Genomic DNA, 20,406 nt, shown 5'->3' with positions numbered 1-20,406 from the left:
GATATGTCCTCGGGGGGCCGTGTAGCGATTTTGCAAGTTATTTGGCTCATCTGCCTAGCAACGGGAAGCGGGCACCTATGTCGATGGGTGACACCTATGCCAGTGCATGCAGCAATGCTGCGGTGATTGTCACAGCCCCCATTGATATTGGAGATCATGAAGGCTCCTCCCAAAATAAAGGACTGTGGGGCACTTTGCACTGCGCAGTGAGGTAAGAGTTTTGCTGACTTCATGATCAGTGGGATTGGAAGAACCCAATCCATGGGTAGGATTACCCATTCGGTTGACCAAATTTGAGTAGTACAGTTTGCAACTGTTTTTTTCCCTAGGCCACAAACTTTATTGAGGGAAATAGTTACAGGAGTTACATTAGACCAGGGAAATAGGCAGATGTGGACTCACACTCATCATGATTTCGGGTGAAGTGAGGGGACCTACCTCTGAGGGGGTTTTTATTTTTACTCATGTCGCTATAAATTCTAACTTCTCCAATTGGCTCTAGACATGAGGTTTTTGTTTTCACCCCCTTCAAGGGTCTTGAACCTCAAGTGAGCACGCATTAGTAGTAGTTAGAACAAAGGAAGAGGGGTTGAAAGTTTTCTGCATTACAATGTTACTGACATGTTTTTTCCAAATTTCAGAGTCGCACAGTGGCGGAGACACCTGGATCGTGGGGAATTCTTTTGTCTTATGGGCGGAGAGATATGTAACAGAGAATGGTTTAGTGCAAACTGCAGAGAGACAGTGGGGTCGGATCAGGTGGTTGGGAAGGAGAGGAATGAAGTGGGAACAACTAGACACAGAAATTGCTAGGGCGGCTAGGCAATATGGATATCCAAGGAAGATAATATTACACTTGGGGGAAATGACTTAGGCAAGACAAGTTTCTGGAGCCTAGTTAGGGCAATCAAAATAGACATAAACAAGGTACACTCATGTTGGCCAGACACACTTCTAGTTTGGTCAAACATAGTTCCTAGAAGGCAGTGGCAGGGACAAGCAGGGCAAGCTATGCTTAGGACAGGGTGGAAGGTAAATAGGATAATAGGCAAATTCATAACCAACTTAGGAGGTAGGGTCATTAGGCACCCTCAAATAGTGGCTTCGCTGGAATCACTATACAGGGCAGGTGGAGTACATCTGTCAGACCACGGAATGGCCTGGTTGATAGAGGATCTACTAGCAGAGGGCGGGGAGTAGGTGGTAAGTTGGTGGTGGGCTAGTTCCTAAAAAGGCTCTAGCTGTGGCGGGAAACGCAATTGCAAACTAAATCATAATAAAGTTACAATGATAATCATGTGGTGCGAGGATGATATGTCCTCCGGGGAGCGTGTAGTGATTTTGAAAGTGATTTGGCTCATCTGCCTAGCAACGGGCAGTGGGCACCTACGTCGATGTGTGACACCTATGCCGGTGAATGCAGCAGTGCTGCGGTGATTGTCACGGCCCCCATTGATATTGAAGATCGTGAAGGCTCCTCCCTAAACGAAGCGGTGCATGAGTCTAGATACGGACTTTACACTGCGTAGTGAGGGAGGAGTTTTGGCTGACTTCACGATCAGTGGGATTGGAAGAACCCAATCCGTGGGTAGGATTACCCACTTGGTTGACCAAATTTTGAGTAGTACAGTTTGCAATTGCTTATCCTAGGCCACCAACTTTATGGAAGTGATAAATAAAATTTGGACCTTCTTCCTGCCAGCTATGGTGTGTAGTGTCTTTATTTTATTGGGTTTTAAGAGGTAATGATGAAGGAATCTATAGGTGGCTAACAAATTATGCAAACACACAGAAGCCATCATACTTAAGCGGCTTATCAGCACTTCATTATACAGGGAGGCTTAAGAGGAGAGACAGGAAAGTACAGCAGAGACAGTAACAAAGACTTAACAAGTTTATTGAGGAAAGTCATCCATGTTTCTCATGAGCTAATAGACTCATTAAAACAACGATTGTGCACCACCGATTAGAGTAAAAGCTGGCCAGCAATTTCTGAACTCAATTGACATTATAACTGTTCTAGTTATTTATGATAAGTTGTAGGATCATATTGTATTGTTTAAGAATTATTGTCTGGTTAACCTTGATTCATGTTCTAGGAACTGTGAGCGGATGAATCAGCAGTCAGCAGAGTTCCAGCATAATAAAAGCTGACATGTTCTAGGTGTACTTACTTACCTACATATATATTTCTGTATTTCTATGTTACAAAGTATTGAGATTTGTTTTATTGCCTATACTGTTAGCTTAACAATTGTGAAGGCAAATAAAGCACCACAAACTCGTAGACACTTTTAGGTCACTTTATTGTGTGAGGACTTGGTTTTCCTAATCTCCATTTAGAAAGCACATCACTGAAGGGAAAGTTTGTGAGGGCTACCTACTCCATCAGTGGTAAGAAACCCACACCTCACTACACAATACAACCGCAGTTAGCTGGGTATTACAAATGTTCTACAGGAAATGCATCTTTGTACATCCAGTGGGCATCTCACATGGCAACAAGGATCATGGTGGCTGTAAATAGACTAAGAAGCCTCTACAAACTTGGTTACTTTGTGCACCCTCCAAACGGGGAAAGATGCTGGGCATCTTCCCCTTCACATGAAGATGAGACTCAGCAGATGGGATTGCACATTGGTGTGACTGAGACAAATGCACTGGTGAGTGATTGGGGAGGGGGGTGTAATTTAAAGCATAGTGAGCCCCCATATATTAATGCCATTTTTGGCTATTGTATAGTGTTGCAAATTTATATATACAGAACCTTTTACACTGGCTGAGAGTCTGTGTGAGACCCCAACGTGTCCAGATTAAAGTGAATATATTCATGGACATAGCACAGAGTACAGTGGTGCCTAGTAATGTGCTAACATTAATATATGACACATATAGAGCCTTGTGCTTAGCACAGACTAATAATACAGTAATAGTAATATTATGAAATATTTATACTGTGCTGAATCTGCAGTTGGTGTCTTTTAGGGATGTGCGGACAAACTCTCAACAATGATGAAACTAAACAATCTGACAAATTTCCTAATTCTGAAGAATTTTGAATGAAGGAGGAGGGAGTGGTGTAGGGCAAAGGAAAGGGGGTGACACATAAGGGCAGTAAGGTATATTAGAGTTTAAACATAAAAAATAATTGGGCCCCACCTTCTATATAAAAATATCTGCAGTCTACTAGCAGTAGCACTAAACTACAGCAGTAACAGATACAGAGGGGACCTGACACCAGGAGCTGATACCAGGAGAGGACACAGACAGAGCTGATACCAGGTGAGGACACAGAGCTGATTCTAGGTGAGCACAGAGACAGAGCTTATACCAGGTGAGGATAAAGACAGAGCTGATACCAGGTAAGGACACAGAACTGAGCAGATACCAGGTGATGGCACAGACAGAGCTGATACCAGGTAAGGATACAGAACTGAGCTGATACCAGGTGAGGGCACAGACAGAGCTGATACCAGGTGAGGGCACAGACAGAGCTGATACCAGGTGAGGGCACAGACAGAGCTGATACCAGGTGAGGGCACAGACAGAGCTGATACCAGGTGAGGGCACAGACAGAGCTGATACCAGGTGAGGGCACAGACAGAGCTGATACCAGGTGAGGGCACAGACAGAGCTGATACCAGGTGAGGACACAGACAGAGCTGATACCAGGTGAGGACACAGACAGAGCTGATACCAGGTGAGGACACAGACAGAGCTGATACCAGGTGAGGACACAGACAGAGCTGATACCAGGTGAGGACACAGACAGAGCTGATACCAGGTGAGGACACAGACAGAGCTGATACCTGGTGGGGGCACAGACAGAGCTGATACCAGGTGAGGGCACAGACAGAGCTGATACCAGGTGAGGGCACAGACAGAGCTGATACCAGGTGAGGGCACAGACAGAGCTGATACCAGGTGAGGGCACAGACAGAGCTGATACCAGGTGAGGGCACAGACAGAGCTGATACCAGGTGAGGGCACAGACAGAGCTGATACCAGGTGAGGGCACAGACAGAGCTGATACCAGGTGAGGACACAGACAGAGCTGATACCAGGTGAGGACACAGACAGAGCTGATACCAGGTGAGGACACAGACAGAGCTGATACCAGGTGAGGACACAGACAGAGCTGATACCAGGTGAGGACACAGACAGAGCTGATACCAGGTGAGGACACAGACAGAGCTGATATAAGGTGAGGACAAGAACAGAGCTAATACCAGGTGTGGAGATAGACAAAGCTGATACCAGGTGAGGACACAGACAAAGCTGATTCTAGGTGAGCACAGAGACAGAGCTTATACCAGGGGAGGACACAGACAGAGCTGATACCAGTAAGGACACAGAACTAAGCTGATTCCAGGTGAGGGCACAGACAGAGCTGATACGAGGTGAGGACAAGAACAGAGCTGATACCAGGTGTGGAGAAAGACAGAGCTGATACCAGGTGAGGACACAGACAGAGCTGATACGAGGTGAGGACAAGAAAAGAGCTGATACCAGGTGTGGAGAGAAACAGAGATGATACCAGGTGTGGAGATAGACAGAGCTGATACCAGGTGAGGGCACAGACAGAGCTGATACCAGGTGAGGACAGAGACAGAACTGATACCAGGTGAGGACAGAGACAGAGCTGATACCAAGTGAGGACACAAAGCTGATACCAGATGAGGATACAGAAAGAGCTTATACATGGTGATGACACAGCCATAGCTGATAACAAGTGAGGGTACAGACAGCTGATACTAGATGAGGGCTGAGACCGAGCTGATACCAGGTGAGGGCAAAGAAAGAGCTGATACCAGGTGAGGAGAGAGACAGATCTGATACAAGTGAGGCCATAGACAGAGCTGATACCAGGGTAGGACAGAGACAGAGCTGATACCAGGTGAGGTTAGAGACAGAGCTGATACCAGATGAGGGCACAGACAGAGCTGATACCAGGTGAGGGCACAGACAGAGCTTATACCAGGTGAGGGCACAGACAGAGCTGATACCAGGTGAGGACACAGACAGAGCTGATACCAGGTGAGGACACAGACAGAGCTGATACCAGGTGAGGACACAGACAGAGCTGATACCAGGTGAGGACACAGACAGAGCTGATACCAGGTGAGGACACAGACAGAGCTGATACCTGGTGAGGGCACAGACAGAGCTGATACCAGGTGAGGGCACAGACAGAGCTGATACCAGGTGAGGGCACAGACAGAGCTGATACCAGGTGAGGGCACAGACAGAGCTGATACCAGGTGAGGGCACAGACAGAGCTGATACCAGGTGAGGGCACAGACAGAGCTGATACCAGGTGAGGGCACAGACAGAGCTGATACCAGGTGAGGGCACAGACAGAGCTGATACCAGGTGAGGGCACAGACAGAGCTGATACCAGGTGAGGGCACAGACAGAGCTGATACCAGGTGAGGACACAGACAGAGCTGATACCAGGTGAGGACACAGACAGAGCTGATACCAGGTGAGGACACAGACAGAGCTGATACCAGGTGAGGACACAGACAGAGCTGATACCAGGTGAGGACACAGACAGAGCTGATACCAGGTGAGGACACAGACAGAGCTGATACCAGGTGAGGACACAGACAGAGCTGATATAAGGTGAGGACAAGAACAGAGCTAATACCTGGTGTGGAGATAGACAAAGCTGATACCAGGTGAGGACACAGACAAAGCTGATTCTAGGTGAGCACAGAGACAGAGCTTATACCAGGGGAGGACACAGACAGAGCTGATACCAGTAAGGACACAGAACTAAGCTGATTCCAGGTGAGGGCACAGACAGAGCTGATACGAGGTGAGGACAAGAACAGAGCTGATACCAGGTGTGGAGAAAGACAGAGCTGATACCAGGTGAGGACACAGACAGAGCTGATACGAGGTGAGGACAAGAAAAGAGCTGATACCAGGTGTGGAGAGAAACAGAGATGATACCAGGTGTGGAGATAGACAGAGCTGATACCAGGTGAGGGCACAGACAGAGCTGATACCAGGTGAGGACAGAGACAGAACTGATACCAGGTGAGGACAGAGACAGAGCTGATACCAAGTGAGGACACAAAGCTGATACCAGATGAGGATACAGAAAGAGCTTATACATGGTGATGACACAGCCATAGCTGATAACAAGTGAGGGTACAGACAGCTGATACTAGATGAGGGCTGAGACCGAGCTGATACCAGGTGAGGGCAAAGAAAGAGCTGATACCAGGTGAGGAGAGAGACAGATCTGATACAAGTGAGGCCACAGACAGAGCTGATACCAGGGTAGGACAGAGACAGAGCTCATACCAGGTGAGGTTAGAGACAGAGCTGATACCAGATGAGGACACAGAGAGAGCTGATACAAGTTGAGGACACAGAGCTGATACCAGGTGAGAACAGAGACAGAGCTGATACCAGGTGAGAATAGAAACAGTGCTGATAACAGGTGAGGACAGAGACAGAACTGATACCAGGTGTGGGCAAACACAGAGATGATAGCAGGTGAGGACATAGACAGAGTTTATACCAGGTGAGGACACAGAGCTGATACCAGATGAGGGCACATACAGAGCTGATCCCCGTTGAGGACACAGACAAAGCTGCAACCACGTGAGGACAGAGAAAGAGCTGATACTAGGTGAGGACACAGACAGCTAATACCAGGTGAGGGCACAGACAGAGCTGACACCAGGTGATGACACAGAGAGAGACAATTTCAGGTGAGGACACAGACAGAGCTTATACCAGGTGAGGACACAGAAAGAGTGGATACCAGGTGAGGACAGAGACAGAGACAGATGATACCAGGTGATGACACATACAGAGCTAATACCAGGTGATGACACTGAGAGAGACAATTTCAGGTGAGGACACAGACAGAGCTGTTACCAGGTGAGGACACAGAAAGAGTGGATACCAGGTGAGGACATACCGAGCTTATAACAGGTGAGGACAGAGACAGAGACAGATGATACCAGGTGATGACACATACAGAGCTAATACCAGGTGAGGACACAGAGCAGAGCTGATACCAGGTGAGGACAGAGACAGAGCTGATAACAGGTGAGGACAGAGACAGAGCTTATACCAGGTGAGGACACAGACAGAGCTTATACCAGGTGAGGACACAGACAGAGCTGATACCAGGTGAGGCCATAGACAGAGCTGATAACAGGTGAGGACACAGACAGAGCTGATACTAAGTGAGGAGAGAGACAGAGCTGATACCAGATAAGGACACAGAACAGAGCTGATACCAGGTGAGGAGACAGACAGAGCTGATACCAGATGAGGACACAGAGCAGAGCTGATACCAGGTGAGGAAACAGACAGAGCTGATACCAGGTGAGGGTATAGACAGAGCTGATAACAGGTGAGGACACAGACAGAGCTGATACTAAGTGAGGAGACAGACAGAGCTGATACCAGATAAGGACACAGAGCAGAGCTGATACCAGGTGAGGAGACAGACAGAGCTGATACCAGATAAGGACACAGAGCAGAGCTGATACCAGGTGAGGAGACAGACAGAGCTGATACCAGGTGAGGAGACAGACAGAGCTGATACCAGATGAGGACACAGACAGAGCTGATACCAGGTGAGGACACAGACAGTGCTGATACAAGGTGAGGACACAGACAGTGCTGTTACCAGGTGGGATGAGAGAGAGAGATAGAGAGACCAGAGATGACACCAAGGGCCCCATATAACAAGCCATGACACCTTTAGCAATTACTACAGTAGTTATGTCCTCCTTTCAGTAACAGCAGTAAAATAAGATTACCGCTGGTTGTCACTGTAATGTTTTGCCATATATATAGCAATTGGGGGCTCAGCACAACCTTCCTGGCTTTAGTGAATCTTTCCAGGCACTGCCAGCACCCCACTAGGTATTGTGTAATACACATGACATAGCAGCCCGTCACTGGCAGATTGACCGTACGCTCTTTCTGAGAGGTATCTGTACAGGGACCATGTAGATGCATAGAATCATTCTGTCTCATAGGACTCTATCTGGTGGTCTCTCTTTAGTCCTCTCTTCCCCGCCCCTCTACTGTTCTTTTTTATCTACCCTCCTCCTGGTTGTCACCTATCCCGCTCTCTTGTTACCACATTTATCTACCATAACTGGTCCTCTCTCACACCCCTTCCCATGTGTGGATCTGTTTTGCCTCCTCCCATCTGATTCCGCCCTGTCTTACCCCTCTCTTTTTCTCTGTTTTATCTCCCACCCTCCGAACCTCATTCTTACTACTCTTCTGGTCCTCTCTTCTTTCTCCACCTCTCTAGTTCTCTCTCCTTGTGATTCTTTATTATTCTAATCCCTCTAATACTTTGCTTCACCCTCAGACTCTCTCTCGTTCCCCTCTGAATCCCTGTGCCCCCTTTCTGATTCTCTCTGTATCTCTCTAATCTCCCTCTGTATCTCTCTGCTCCCCCCCTCCAAATCTCTGTGCTCCCATCTGATTCCCTCTGCTCAACCTGTGATTCTCTCTGATCCCCCGCTCACTCTCTCCGACCCCTCTGATTCCTCTGATCCACCTCTGTCTCTCTCTGACCCTCTCTGATTCCTCTGATCCCCCTCTGATTCCTCTGATCCCTCTCTAATTCCTCTGATCCCTCTCTAATTCCTCTGATCCCCCTCTGACTCTCTCCGACCCCCTCTGATTCCCCTGATCCCCCTCTGACCCTCTCTGATTCCTCTGATCCCCCTCTGACTCTCTCTACTCAACCCTCTGAATCTCTCTAATCTTCCTCTGTAACTCTCAGAAAAAAAAGTGGATTTTCCCTCCAGCACACTGCAGCAAAAACAAAAATACTTGAATCCTACATGATAATAGAAATTCAGAGGTATTGGTTTACATACATTTGCAAATATATGAATATGTAGGATTCAAGTATTTTTGTTTTTGCTGCAGTGTGCTGGAGGGAAAATCTCCTTTTTTTTTCTGTAGCTCAGTGTAAACCCCACCCTTTACAAGCACCTGTGCAATGTCATTAAGTTGATGTGAGCGACCACCATACTTTTTGTTTGCTCCCCTCTGATACTCTCTGCTCTCCCATCTGATTCTCTGCTCCCCCTCTCTGTTTCTTGCTGCTCTCCCCTCAGATTATCTCTGCTCTTTCCTCTGATTCTCTCTGCTCCCCTCTCTGATTCTTCTGCTCTCCCCTCTGAATCTCTCTGCTCTCCCCTCTGAATCTCTCTGCTCCCCCCTCTGATTCTCTCTGCTACCCCCTCTGATTCTCTCTGCTACCCCCTCTGATTCTCTCTTCTTACACCTCATATTCTCTCTGCTCTCCCCTCTGATTTTCTCTGCTACCCCTGATTCTCTGTTCTTATCCCTCAGTTTCTCTCTGATTCTATCTTCTCACCCAATGCATCTGTCTGCTACCCCTCTGATTCTGTCTGCTCCAGTTGATTATCTCTTCCCCCCCTCAGATTTTTTCTGCTCCACCTCTGATTCTGTGTACACTCTCTCTTATACTGTCTGCTTCCCCTGATTCTCTTTTCTCACCCATCAGATTCTGATTCCCCCTCTGATTCTTTCTGCTCCCCCTCAGATTATCACTATTCCCCCTCTGATTCTCTCTGCCCCAACCTCTGATTCTCTTTACTCCCCCTCTTATTCTCTGTGCTCCCCCCTCTGATTCTCGCTACTCACCCTCTGATTCTCTCTGCTCACCCTCTGATTCTCTCTGCTCACCCCCTCTGATTCTCTCTGCTCCCCCCCTCTGATTCTCTCTGCTTACCCTTTTAATTCTCTATGTTCACACTTTTATTGTCTCTGCTCCCCCTGATTCTCTATTCTTATCCATCAGACTCTCTCTGATTCCCCCTCTGATTCTCTCTTCTCACCCAATGCATCTGTCTGCTCCCCCTCTGATTCTGTCTGCTCCCCTTGATTAATTCTTCTCCCCCACTGATTCACTCTGCTCTACCTCAGATTCTCTCTGATTCCCCCTCTGATTCTATCTTCTCACCCAATGCATCCGTCTGCTACCCCTCTGATTCTGTCTACTCCAGTTGATTATCTTTGCTCCCCCTCTGATTTTTTCTGCTCTCCCTCTGATTCTGTATACTCTCCCTCTCATACTTTCTGCTCCCTCTGGTTCTCTTTTCTCACCATCTCAGATTCTCTGATTCCTCCTCTGATTCTCTCTGCTCCCCCCTCTTATTCTCTCTGCTTCTCCTTCTATTTCTCTCTGCTCCCTCCTCTGATTCTCTATGCTCCTGCCTTTGAATCTGTCTGCTCTCCCTGATTATCTCTGGTCCCCCGTCTGATTCTCCCTGCTCCCCATCTGATTCTCCCTGCTCTCCACTCTAAATCTCTCTGCTCCCCCCTCTGATTCTGTCTGCTCTCCCCACCCCCCCTCTGTTTCTGTCTGCTCTCCCCTCTGATTCTCTCTGCGCTCCCCCCTCAGAATCTCTCTGCTCTAACCTCTGATTCTCTCTGCTCCCCCCTCTGATTCCCTATATTCCCCCTCTGTTTCACTCTGCTCCCCCTCTGATTCTCTCTGCTCCCCCTTCTGTTTCTATCGACTCTCCCCTCAGATTATCTCTGCTCTCCCCTCTGATACTCTCTGCTCTCCCCTCTGATTCTCTGCTCTCCCTCTATGTTTCTTGCTGCTCTCCCCACAGATTTTCTCTGCTCTCCCCTCTGATTCTCTCTGCTCCCCTCCCTGATTCTTTCTGTACTCCCCTCTGATTTTCTCTGCTTCCCCCTCTAATTCTGTCTGCTCTCCCTCTGATTCTCTCTGCTCCCCCCTCTGATTCTCTCTGCTCTCCCCGCCCCCCTCTGTTTCTGTATGCTCTCCCCTCTGATTCTCTCTGCTCCCCCTCTGAATCTCTCTGCTCTCCCATCTGACTCTCTCTGCTCCCCCCTCTGATTCTCTCTGCTCCCCCCTCTGATTCACTCTGCTCCCCCCTCTGATTCACTCTGCTCCCCCTTCTTTTTCTATCTACTCTCCCCTCAGATTATCTCTGCTCTCCCCTCTGATACTCTCTGCCCCCCCATCTGATTCTCTCTGCTACCCCTGATTCTCTCTTCTTACACCTCAGATTCTCTCTGCTCTCCCCTCTGATTCTCTCTGCTACCCATGATTCTCTATTCTTATCCCTCAGTTTCTCTCTGATTCTATCTTCTCACCCAATGCATCAGTCTGCTACCCCTCTGATTCTGTCTGCTCCAGTTGATTATCTCTGCCCCCCCTCTGATTTTTTTCTGCTCCCCTTTTGATTCTGTTTACTCTCTTTCTCATACTGTCTGCTCCCCCTGATTCTCTCTTCTCACCCATCAGATTCTCTCTGATTCCCCTTCTGATTCTTTCTGCTCCCCCCTCTGATTCTCTCTGCTCCCCCTCTGATTCACTCTGCTCTCCCCTCTGATTCTCTCTACTCCCCCCTCTGATTCTCTCTACTCCCCCCTCTGATTCTCTCTACTCCCCCCTCTGATTCTCTCTACTCCCCCCTCTGATTCTCTCTTCTCTCCCCTCTGATTCTTTCTGCTCCCCCCTCTGATTCTTTCTGCTCCCCCCTCTGATTCTCTCTACTCTCTAAGGAAGACTGCTATAGATCATATACCAGGGATGTGTGTGTGTATACAGAATACACACACCTCCATGGTAATTACAATGACTAGCATAGACCAGTGAATTTTAATGAAGTTTTCTTCTCACAGAACATGTCAAAGGATTATCAAGAACTCCAGAACTTTCACAGGGACTCAACACAAGGCAGCATTGCAGGATCCAATTGGTGGAAAAAACAAGGTGATAGTAATATGGGAACGCTCTCTTGCGCCCTTACAATGCAAGAGAGTATTGTAAGGGTGCTGGCTCTCAATGTACCATATATGGCAAGTTTGTCCTTCTCTTTGCGGGGGGATCTGGGCACTTTTTATACAGAAGCATTCTGACTGGGCCCAGGAGGGAGGCGAGTCCTTTGCAGCATGAGACTGTTTTTAGGGGGGCATTTCAGTTGTCCCCCAAGTATGTCTCCATCTAGAAGGCTGGAACTGGAATTGCAGTGTCTCCTGGCCACTTTGGTTAGGTGAATTCATAAATAAAAGCTGTGACCTTTAGCCAAGCTGTGATTATGTCCATCTAGTTATTAGTTATGTTTGGTGTTAAGGTAAGTAAGGATGTTTTAAGGGGTTAATCAGCGATAAACCAATGGAGGTCTTAATATATTCCTGGAGTGGTTGATGAAATGTAGAACTTTCAGTCCCATCAGTGACCGGTCCTAGGGACAGGCCTGTGGCAGATCCTCTCATCCTTCTCCCTCTCCATCTCCGCAGGTGCCATGATGAGCAGAGGGGTCTCACAGTCCCCCTATCTGACCTGTGCTCTGTCCTTGCTCTGTGCTGGTCTCCTTGTCATCATCATCCTCATTGTGGCCATGACAAGTGAGTGCGTCACATCCACAGATTCATATTATAGTAACACTCACCTTATATCTACATACTATGGGGAATACTTACCAAACACATGATGCAGAGAACACCTTAAGTAAGTATCCCCAGATGTACATTGGAGGCGCCACAGCAGGTATTTCTGTAGTAGGAGTGTCACACAGTGATGTTACTGGGGTAGATGACATACAAAGGGAGCCAATTAGACTCCCTGCATTAGCACATGTGGCCAAAAAAGAGGATGTGGCACCATAGGGGAATTTTGAATGGATTCAGGGAAAGGATGTGGTGTCATAGGGGAAAGGGCATGGACTCAGGGAAAAGGACATGGCGTCATAGGGGAAAGGGCAGGGACTCAGGGAAAAAGATGTGGCATCTAAGGGGAAAGGGCAAGGACTCAGGGAAAAGGATGTGGTGTCATAAGGGAAAGGGCATGGACTCATGAAAAATGACGTGGCATCATAGGGGAAAGGGCATGGACTCAGGAAAAAGGACGTGGCATCATAGGGGAAAGGGCATGGACTCAGGGTAAAGGATGCGGTGTCATAGGGGAAAGGGCATGACTCAGGGAAAAGGATGTGGCGTTATAGGGGAAAGGGCATGGACTCAGGGAAAAGGATGTGGCGTTATAGGGGAAAGGGCATGGACTCAGGGAAAAGGACATTGCATCATAGGGGAAAGGGCTTGGACTCAGGGAAAAGGACATGGCATCATACGGGAAAGGGCTTGGACTCAGGGAGAAGGACGTGGCGTCATAGGGGAAAGGGCATGGATTCAGGAAGGACATGGCAACATAGAGGAAAGGGCATGGACACAGGGAAAAGGACGTTGCATCATAGGGGAAAGGACGTGGTGTCATAGGGGAAAAGGCATGGACTCATAGGGAACAGGGCATGGCACCACAACCCCTCCCCCCATTTTAATCACTCTAGGGGAAGGCCCAGCACTCACAGATATGCCCCGAGAGATTCTGCCCACACCACCAGCTCCTCAGTGACTGAGGAGATATAAATCACAGTGCAGCGCCCAGCTCTAGGTCAATGAGGAGGAGCCAGTATTTTGATTTCTCCCCTTAAGAGAAATCGTATGGTATCGTATGTACATATCAAGGCCGTAGCTAGGGCAGTGTGGCCGGTGCCATTGCACAGGGAACCACAGGTCAGGGGGCCTGTCAAATTTCTATTTATTATCATTCTTGCTTGTAGCTCCTCTTATTTCATCCCCAGCTTCTCCTGGCCTCTCCTATCTCTTCCCTGGCATTCCCCATGAGGCCATGGTCCTCGCTCAGGTGCCCTAACTTTTGTCCCTATTTATCCCCAGCATCTCCTGGCCACCCCTATCACTTCCCTTGCCCTTCCCCTTGATGCCATGACCCTCTCTCAGGTGCACAATATTATGTCCCTATTTATCCCCAGCATCTCCAGGCCTCCCCTATCTCTTCCCTGGCCCTTCCCCATGAGGCCATGGCCCTCTCTCAGGTGCACTATATTATGTCCCTATTTATCCCCAGTGTTTCCTGGCCTCCCCTGCCTCTTCCCTGGCTCTTCCCCAAGAGGCCATGGCCCTCTCTCAGGTGCACTATATTATGTCCCTATTTATCCCCTGCATCTCCTGGCCTCCCATATCTCTTCCCTGGCCCTTCCCCATGAGGCCTTGGCCCTCTCTCAGGTGCACTATATGATGTCCCAATTTATCCACAGCATCTCCTGGCCTCCCCTATCTCTTCCCCGGCCCTTCCCCATGAGGCCATGGCCCTCTCTCAGGTGCACTATATTGTGTCAGTATTTATCGACAGCATCTCCTGGCCTCCCCTATCTCTTCCCCGGCCCTTCCCAATGAGGCCATGGCTCTCTCTCAGGTGCACTATATTGTGTCAGTATTTATCCCCAGTATCTCCTGGCCTCCCCTATCTCTTCGCTGGCCCTTCTTTCAGGTGCACTATTATATATATCCCTATTTATCCCCAGCATCTCATGGCCTCCCCTATCTCTTCCCTGGCCCTTCCCCATGAGGCCATGGCCATCTCTCAGGTGCACAATATTATGTTCCTATTTATTCCCAGCATCTCCTGGTCTCCCCTATCTCTTCACTGGCCCTTCCCCATGAGGCCATGGCCCTCTCTCATGTGCACTATATTATGTCCCTATTTATCCCCAGCATCTCCTGGCCTCTTCTATCTCTTCCCTGGCCCTTCCCCATGAGGCCATGGCCCTCTCTCAGGTGCACTATATTATGTCCCTATTTATCCCCAGCATCTCCTGGCCTCTCCTATCTCTTCCCTGGCCCTTCCCCATGAGGCCATGGCCATCTCTCAGGTGCACTATATTATGTCCCTATTTATCCCCAGCATCTCCTGGCCTCCCCTATCTCTTCCCTGGCCCTTCCCCATGAGGCCATGGTCCTCTCTCAGGTGCACTATATTATGTCACTATTTATCCCCAGCATCTCCTGGCCTCCCCTATCTCTTCCCTGACTCTTCCACATAAGGCCATGGCCCTCTGTCATGTGCACTATATTATGTCCCTATTTATCCCCAGCATCTCCTGGCCTACCCTATCTCTTCCCTGGCCCTTCCCCATGAGGCCATGGTCCTCTCTCAGGTGCGCTATGTTATATCCATATTTATCCCCAGCATCTCCTGGCCTCCCCTATCTCTTCCCTGGCCCTTCCCCATGAGGCCATGGCCCTCTCTCAGGTGCACTATATTATGTCCCTGTTTATCCCAAGCTTCTCCTTGCCTCCCTATCACTTCCATGACCTTTCCCATGAGGCCATGGTCCTCTCTCAGGTGCACTATATTATGTTTCTATTTATCCCCAGCTTCTCCTGGCCTCCTCTTTCTCTTCCCTGGCCCTTCCCAAAGAGGCCATGGCGCTCTCTCAGGTGCACTATTTTATGTCCCTATTTATCCCAAGCATCTACTGGCCTCCCCTATCTCTTCGCTGGCCCTTCCCCATGAAGCTGTGTCCCTTTTTTGGATACATTATGTCCCTTTGAAAAATTATGGGGGCACCAATGCTCTTTCTGGCACAGGGCACCAAAAAGTCTACCTCCGGCTCTGGTACCTACTTTCCCTAGTGAAATCACTGGCACAATGTAACCTGAAGATATTTCATGTGTTACAGGAATGATAAATGGGGCTAACACTCAAATGATACAAAATTAGGTGAAAATGTTATTTTCCCCTTTTTTGGTATACATACAGGGGGTGATGTATGAAGCTCCAAAGCAGTATCAGTGCACGTTAAGTGCACTGATACCGCTTCTCCCCGATGTAAGCAGAGCCCCTGTCATTATCGGTGCTACTATCTACAAGATAGCAAAGCCGAATGGCAGGGCATGTATGAACGGTCAGTTATCCGGAAAGTTATGCCCACTGTAGCTGTCCCTATCAACAGCAGGGACAGCGATATCACTGTTGAAGGGGCTGCTGGCTCCAGGGCTGCACACGGGATCTTGCAATACTTGCGAGATCCGCGCATGCTCAGGGTAGCCAAACAGGACTGAGACACAGGGCATCAGCACTAGGCACCTGCACTGTGTACTCGGGCAGAGATCGCTGGAGGGGGGAGTTATCACTCCCCTGATCGGGCCGAAGAGATATTAATACATCTCATCATTAGTGCTTCCTGTTTCTCCTCGGTAAAGAGGCGAAGCAGGAATCAATATAGCGGCACTTAACATGCAGCTATAATACATCACCCCCTAAGTGAAGATGTATAGACTATCACACACATTGAGAATAAATGTTGCTTTCCTTTCTACCAAAGACAGTGCAGCAAACCGGACAGAGCTGAGCTTCAATTCCAGGCTGGATAATCTTAGTGTGATTCTAAACTCAATGGCGGAGCATCAGTCTCAGGATGGTGAGTGATTCTTCAGAGGGTGGTCTGGTCAGACGGGGTGCTTGTTATTCTAACCCTGTAACCAAATCCTGTCTACAGGTGCCGGCATGATGGAAAAACTAAACGACATTGAGACAACAATAACACAAATATCTAAAGGTGAGAGATGGAGCTGGCAATAATGTGTGTGACACTTACACATGGCTGGGGAGAGTGAGAGGTGAGAGATGGAGCTGGCAGTAATGTGTGTGACACTTATACATGGCTGGGGAGAGTGAGAGGTGAGAGATGGATCTGGCAGTAATGTGTGTGACACTTATACATGGCTGGGGAGAGTGAGAGGTGAGAGATGGTGCTGGCAGTAATGTGTGTGACACTTATACATGGCTAGGGAGAGTGAGAGGTGAGAGATGGAGCTGGCAATAATGTGTGTGACACTTATACATGGCTGGGGAGAGTGAGAGGTGAGAGATGGTGCTGGCAGTAATGTGTGTGACACTTATACATGGCTGGGGAGAGTGAGAGGTGAGAGATGGTGCTGGCAGTAATGTGTGTGACACTTATACATGGCTGGGGAGAGTGAGAGGTGTGAGATGGTGCTGGCAGTAATGTGTGTGACACTTATACATGGCTGAGGAGAGTGAGGGGTGAGAGATGGAGCTGGCAGTAATGTGTGTGACACTTATACATGGCTGGGGAGAGTGAGAGGTGAGAGATGGAGCTGGCAGTAATGTGTGTGACACTTATACATGTCTGGGGAGAGTGAGAGATGGAGCTGGCAGTAATGTGTGTGACACTTATACATGTCTGGGGAGAGTAAGAGATGGAGCTGGCAGTAATGTGTGTGACACTTATACATGTCTGGGGAGAGTGAGAGATGGAGCTGGCAGTAATGTGTGTGACACTTATACATGGCTGGGGAGAGTGAGAGGTGAGAGATGGTGCTGGCAGTAATGTGTGTGACACTTATACATGGCTGGGGAGAGTGAGAGGTGAGAGATGGTGCTGGCAGTAATGTGTGTGACACTTATACATGGCTGGGGAGAGTGAGAGGTGAGAGATGGAGCTGCAGTAATGTTTGTGACACTTATACATGGCTGGGGAGAGTGAGAGGTGAGAGATGAAGCTGGCAGTAATGTGTGTGACACTTATACATGGCTGGGGAGAGTGAGAGGTGAGAGATGGAGCTGGCAGTAATGTGTGTGACACTTATACACGGCTGGGGAGAGTGAGAGGTGAGAGATGGAGCTGGCAGTAATGTGTGTGACACTTATACATGGCTGGGGAGAGTGAGAGGTGAGAGATGGTGCTGGCAGTAATGTGTGTGACACCAATACATGGCTGGGGAGAGTGAGAGGTGAGAGATGGAGCTGCAGTAATGTTTGTGACACTTATACATGGCTGGGGAGAGTGAGAGGTGAGAGATGAAGCTGGCAGTAATGTGTGTGACACTTATACATGTCTGGGGAGAGTGAGAGATGGAGCTGGCAGTAATGTGTGTGACACTTATACATGGCTGGGGAGAGTGAGAGGTGAGAGATGGTGCTGGCAGTAATGTGTGTGACACTTATACATGGCTGGGGAGAGTGAGGGGTGAGAGATGGAGCTGGCAGTAATGTGTGTGACACTTATACATGGCTGGGGAGAGTGAGGGGTGAGAGATGGAGCTGGCAGTAATGTGTGTGACACTTATACATGGATGGGGAGAGTGAGAGGTGAGAGATGGTGCTGGCAGTAATGTGTGTGACACTTATACATGGCTTGGGAGAGGGAGAGGTGAGAGATGGATCTGGCAGTAATGTGTGTGACACTTATAAATGCTGGGGAGAGTGAGAGGTGAGAGATGGTGCTGGCAGTAAGGAGTTTGACACTTATACATGGCTGGGGAGAGTGAGAGGTGAGAGATGGAGCTGGCAGTAATGTGTGTGACACTTATAAATGCTGGGGAGAGTGAGAGTTGAGAGATGGAGCTGGCAGTAATGTGTGTGACACTTACACATGGCTGGGGAGAGTGAGGGGTGAGAGATGGTGCTGGCAGTAATGTGTGTGACACTTATACATGGCTGGGGAGAGTGAGAGGTTAGAGATGGAGCTCGCAGTAAGGTGTGTGACACTTATACAAGGCTGGGGAGAGTGAGGGGTGAGAGGTGGTGCTGGCAGTAATGTGTGTGACACTTATACACGGCTGGGGAGAGTGAGGGGTGAGAGGTGGTGCTGGCAGTAATGTGTGTGACACTTATACACGGCTGGGGAGAGTGAGAGGTGAGAGGTGGTGCTGGCAGTAATGTGTGTGACACTTATACATGGCTGGGGAGAGTGAGAGGTGAGAGATGGAGCTGGCAGTAAGGTGTGTGACACTTATACATGGCTGGGGAGAGTGAGAGGTGAGAGATGGAGCTGTCAGTAAGGTGGGTGACACTTATACATGGCTGGGGAGAGTGAGAGGTGTGAGATGGTGCTGGCAGTAATGTGTGTGACACTTATACATGGCTGGGGAGAGTGAGAGGTGAGAGATGGTGCTGGCAGTAATGTGTGTAACACTTATACATGGCTGGGGAGAGTGAGAGGTGAGAGGTGGTGCTGGCAGTGATGTGTGTGACACTTATACATGGCTGGGGAGAGTGAGAGGTGAGAGATGGAGCTGGCAGTGGTGTGTGTGACACTTATACATGGCTGGGAAGAGTGAGAGGTGAGAGATGGTGCTGGCAGTGGTGTGTGTGACACTTATACATGGCTGGGGAGAGTGAGAGGTGAGAGATGGAGCTGGCAGTAATGTGTGTGACACTTATACATGGCTGGGGAGAGTGAGAGGTGAGAGATGGTGCTGGCAGTAATATGTGTGACACTTATACATGGCTAGGGAGAGGGAGAGGTGAGAGATGGAGCTGGCAGTAATGTGTGTGACACTTATAAATGCTGGGGAGAGTGAGAGGTGAGAGATGGTGCTGGCAGTAAGGAGTTTGACACTTATACATGGCTGGGGAGAGTGAGAGGTGAGAGATGGAGCTGGCAGTAAGGTGTGTGACACTTATACATGGCTGGGGAGATTGAGAGGTGAGAGATGGTGCTGGCAGTTATGTGTGTGACACTTATACATGGCTGGGGAGAGTGAGGGGTGAGAGATGGTGCTGGCAGTAATGTGTGTGACACTTATACATGGCTGGGGAGAGTGAGAGGTGAGAGATGGAGCTGGAAGTAATGTGTGTGACACTTATACATGGCTGGGGAGAGTGAGAGGTGAGAGATGGTGCTGGCAGTAATGTGTGTGACACTTATACACGGCTGGGGAGAGTGAGAGGTGAGAGATGGTGCTGGCAGTAATGTGTGTGACACTTATACACGGCTGGGGAGAGTGAGAGGTGAGAGATGGAGCTGGCAGTAATGTGTGTGACACTTATACATGGCTGGGGAGAGTGAGAAGTGAGAGATGGAGCTGGCAGTAATGTGTGTGACACTTATACACGGCTGGGGAGAGTGAGAGGTGAGAGATGGAGCTGGCAGTAATGTGTGTGACACTTATACACGGCTGGGGAGAGTGAGAGGTGAGAGATGGTGCTGGCAGTAATGTGTGTGACACTTATACATGGCTGGGGAGAGTGAGGGGTGAGAGATGGAGCTGGCAGTAATGTGTGTGACACTTATACACGGCTGGGGAGAGTGAGAGGTGAGAGATGGTGCTGGCAGTAATGTGTGTGACACTTATACACGGCTGGGGAGAGAGAGAGGTGAGAGATGGTGCTGGCAGTAATGTGTGTGACACTTATACATGGCTGGGGAGAGTGAGAGTGAGAGATGGTGCTGGAAGTAATGTGTGTGACACTTATACATGGCTGGGGAGAGTGAGAGGTGAGAGATGGAGCTGGCAGTAATGTGTTTGACACTTATACATGGCTGGGGAGAGTGAGAGGTGAGAGATGGTGCTGGCAGTAATGTGTGTGACACTTATACATGGCTGGGGAGAGTGAGAGGTGAGAGATGGAGCTGGCAGTAATGTGTGTGACACTTATACATGGCTGGGGAGAGTGAGAGGTGAGAGATGGAGCTGGCAGTAATGTGTGTGACACTTATACACGGCTGGGGAGAGTGAGAGGTGAGAGATGGTGCTGGCAGTAATGTGTGTGACACTTATACACGGCTGGGG

The 20,406-nt window shown here is 49.0% G+C and overlaps 1 protein-coding gene across 1 annotated transcript in view; it reads left to right on the top strand.

Moving 5' to 3' along the window:
* The window catches only part of LOC148515062 (asialoglycoprotein receptor 1-like), a 98,985-nt gene that overhangs the window by 8,984 nt on the left and 69,595 nt on the right, over nucleotides 1-20,406 (top strand). Inside the window, exons 2-6 of the mRNA XM_088480528.1 lie at nucleotides 2,344-2,663; nucleotides 11,689-11,779; nucleotides 12,307-12,414; nucleotides 16,191-16,286; nucleotides 16,365-16,424. Of these exons, the coding sequence (XP_088336654.1) occupies nucleotides 2,344-2,663; nucleotides 11,689-11,779; nucleotides 12,307-12,414; nucleotides 16,191-16,286; nucleotides 16,365-16,424 (675 nt within the window). The remainder of the gene's footprint in view (nucleotides 1-2,343; nucleotides 2,664-11,688; nucleotides 11,780-12,306; nucleotides 12,415-16,190; nucleotides 16,287-16,364; nucleotides 16,425-20,406) is intronic.

This window comes from Taudactylus pleione, unplaced genomic scaffold, assembly GCF_031769625.1.
Source record: "Taudactylus pleione unplaced genomic scaffold, aTauple2 ptg000255l, whole genome shotgun sequence".
In the NCBI taxonomy this organism is placed as follows: domain Eukaryota; kingdom Metazoa; phylum Chordata; class Amphibia; order Anura; family Myobatrachidae; genus Taudactylus; species Taudactylus pleione.
The sequence above is the reverse complement of the archived record's forward strand: the minus strand, read 5'-3'. Positions and strand labels throughout refer to the sequence as shown.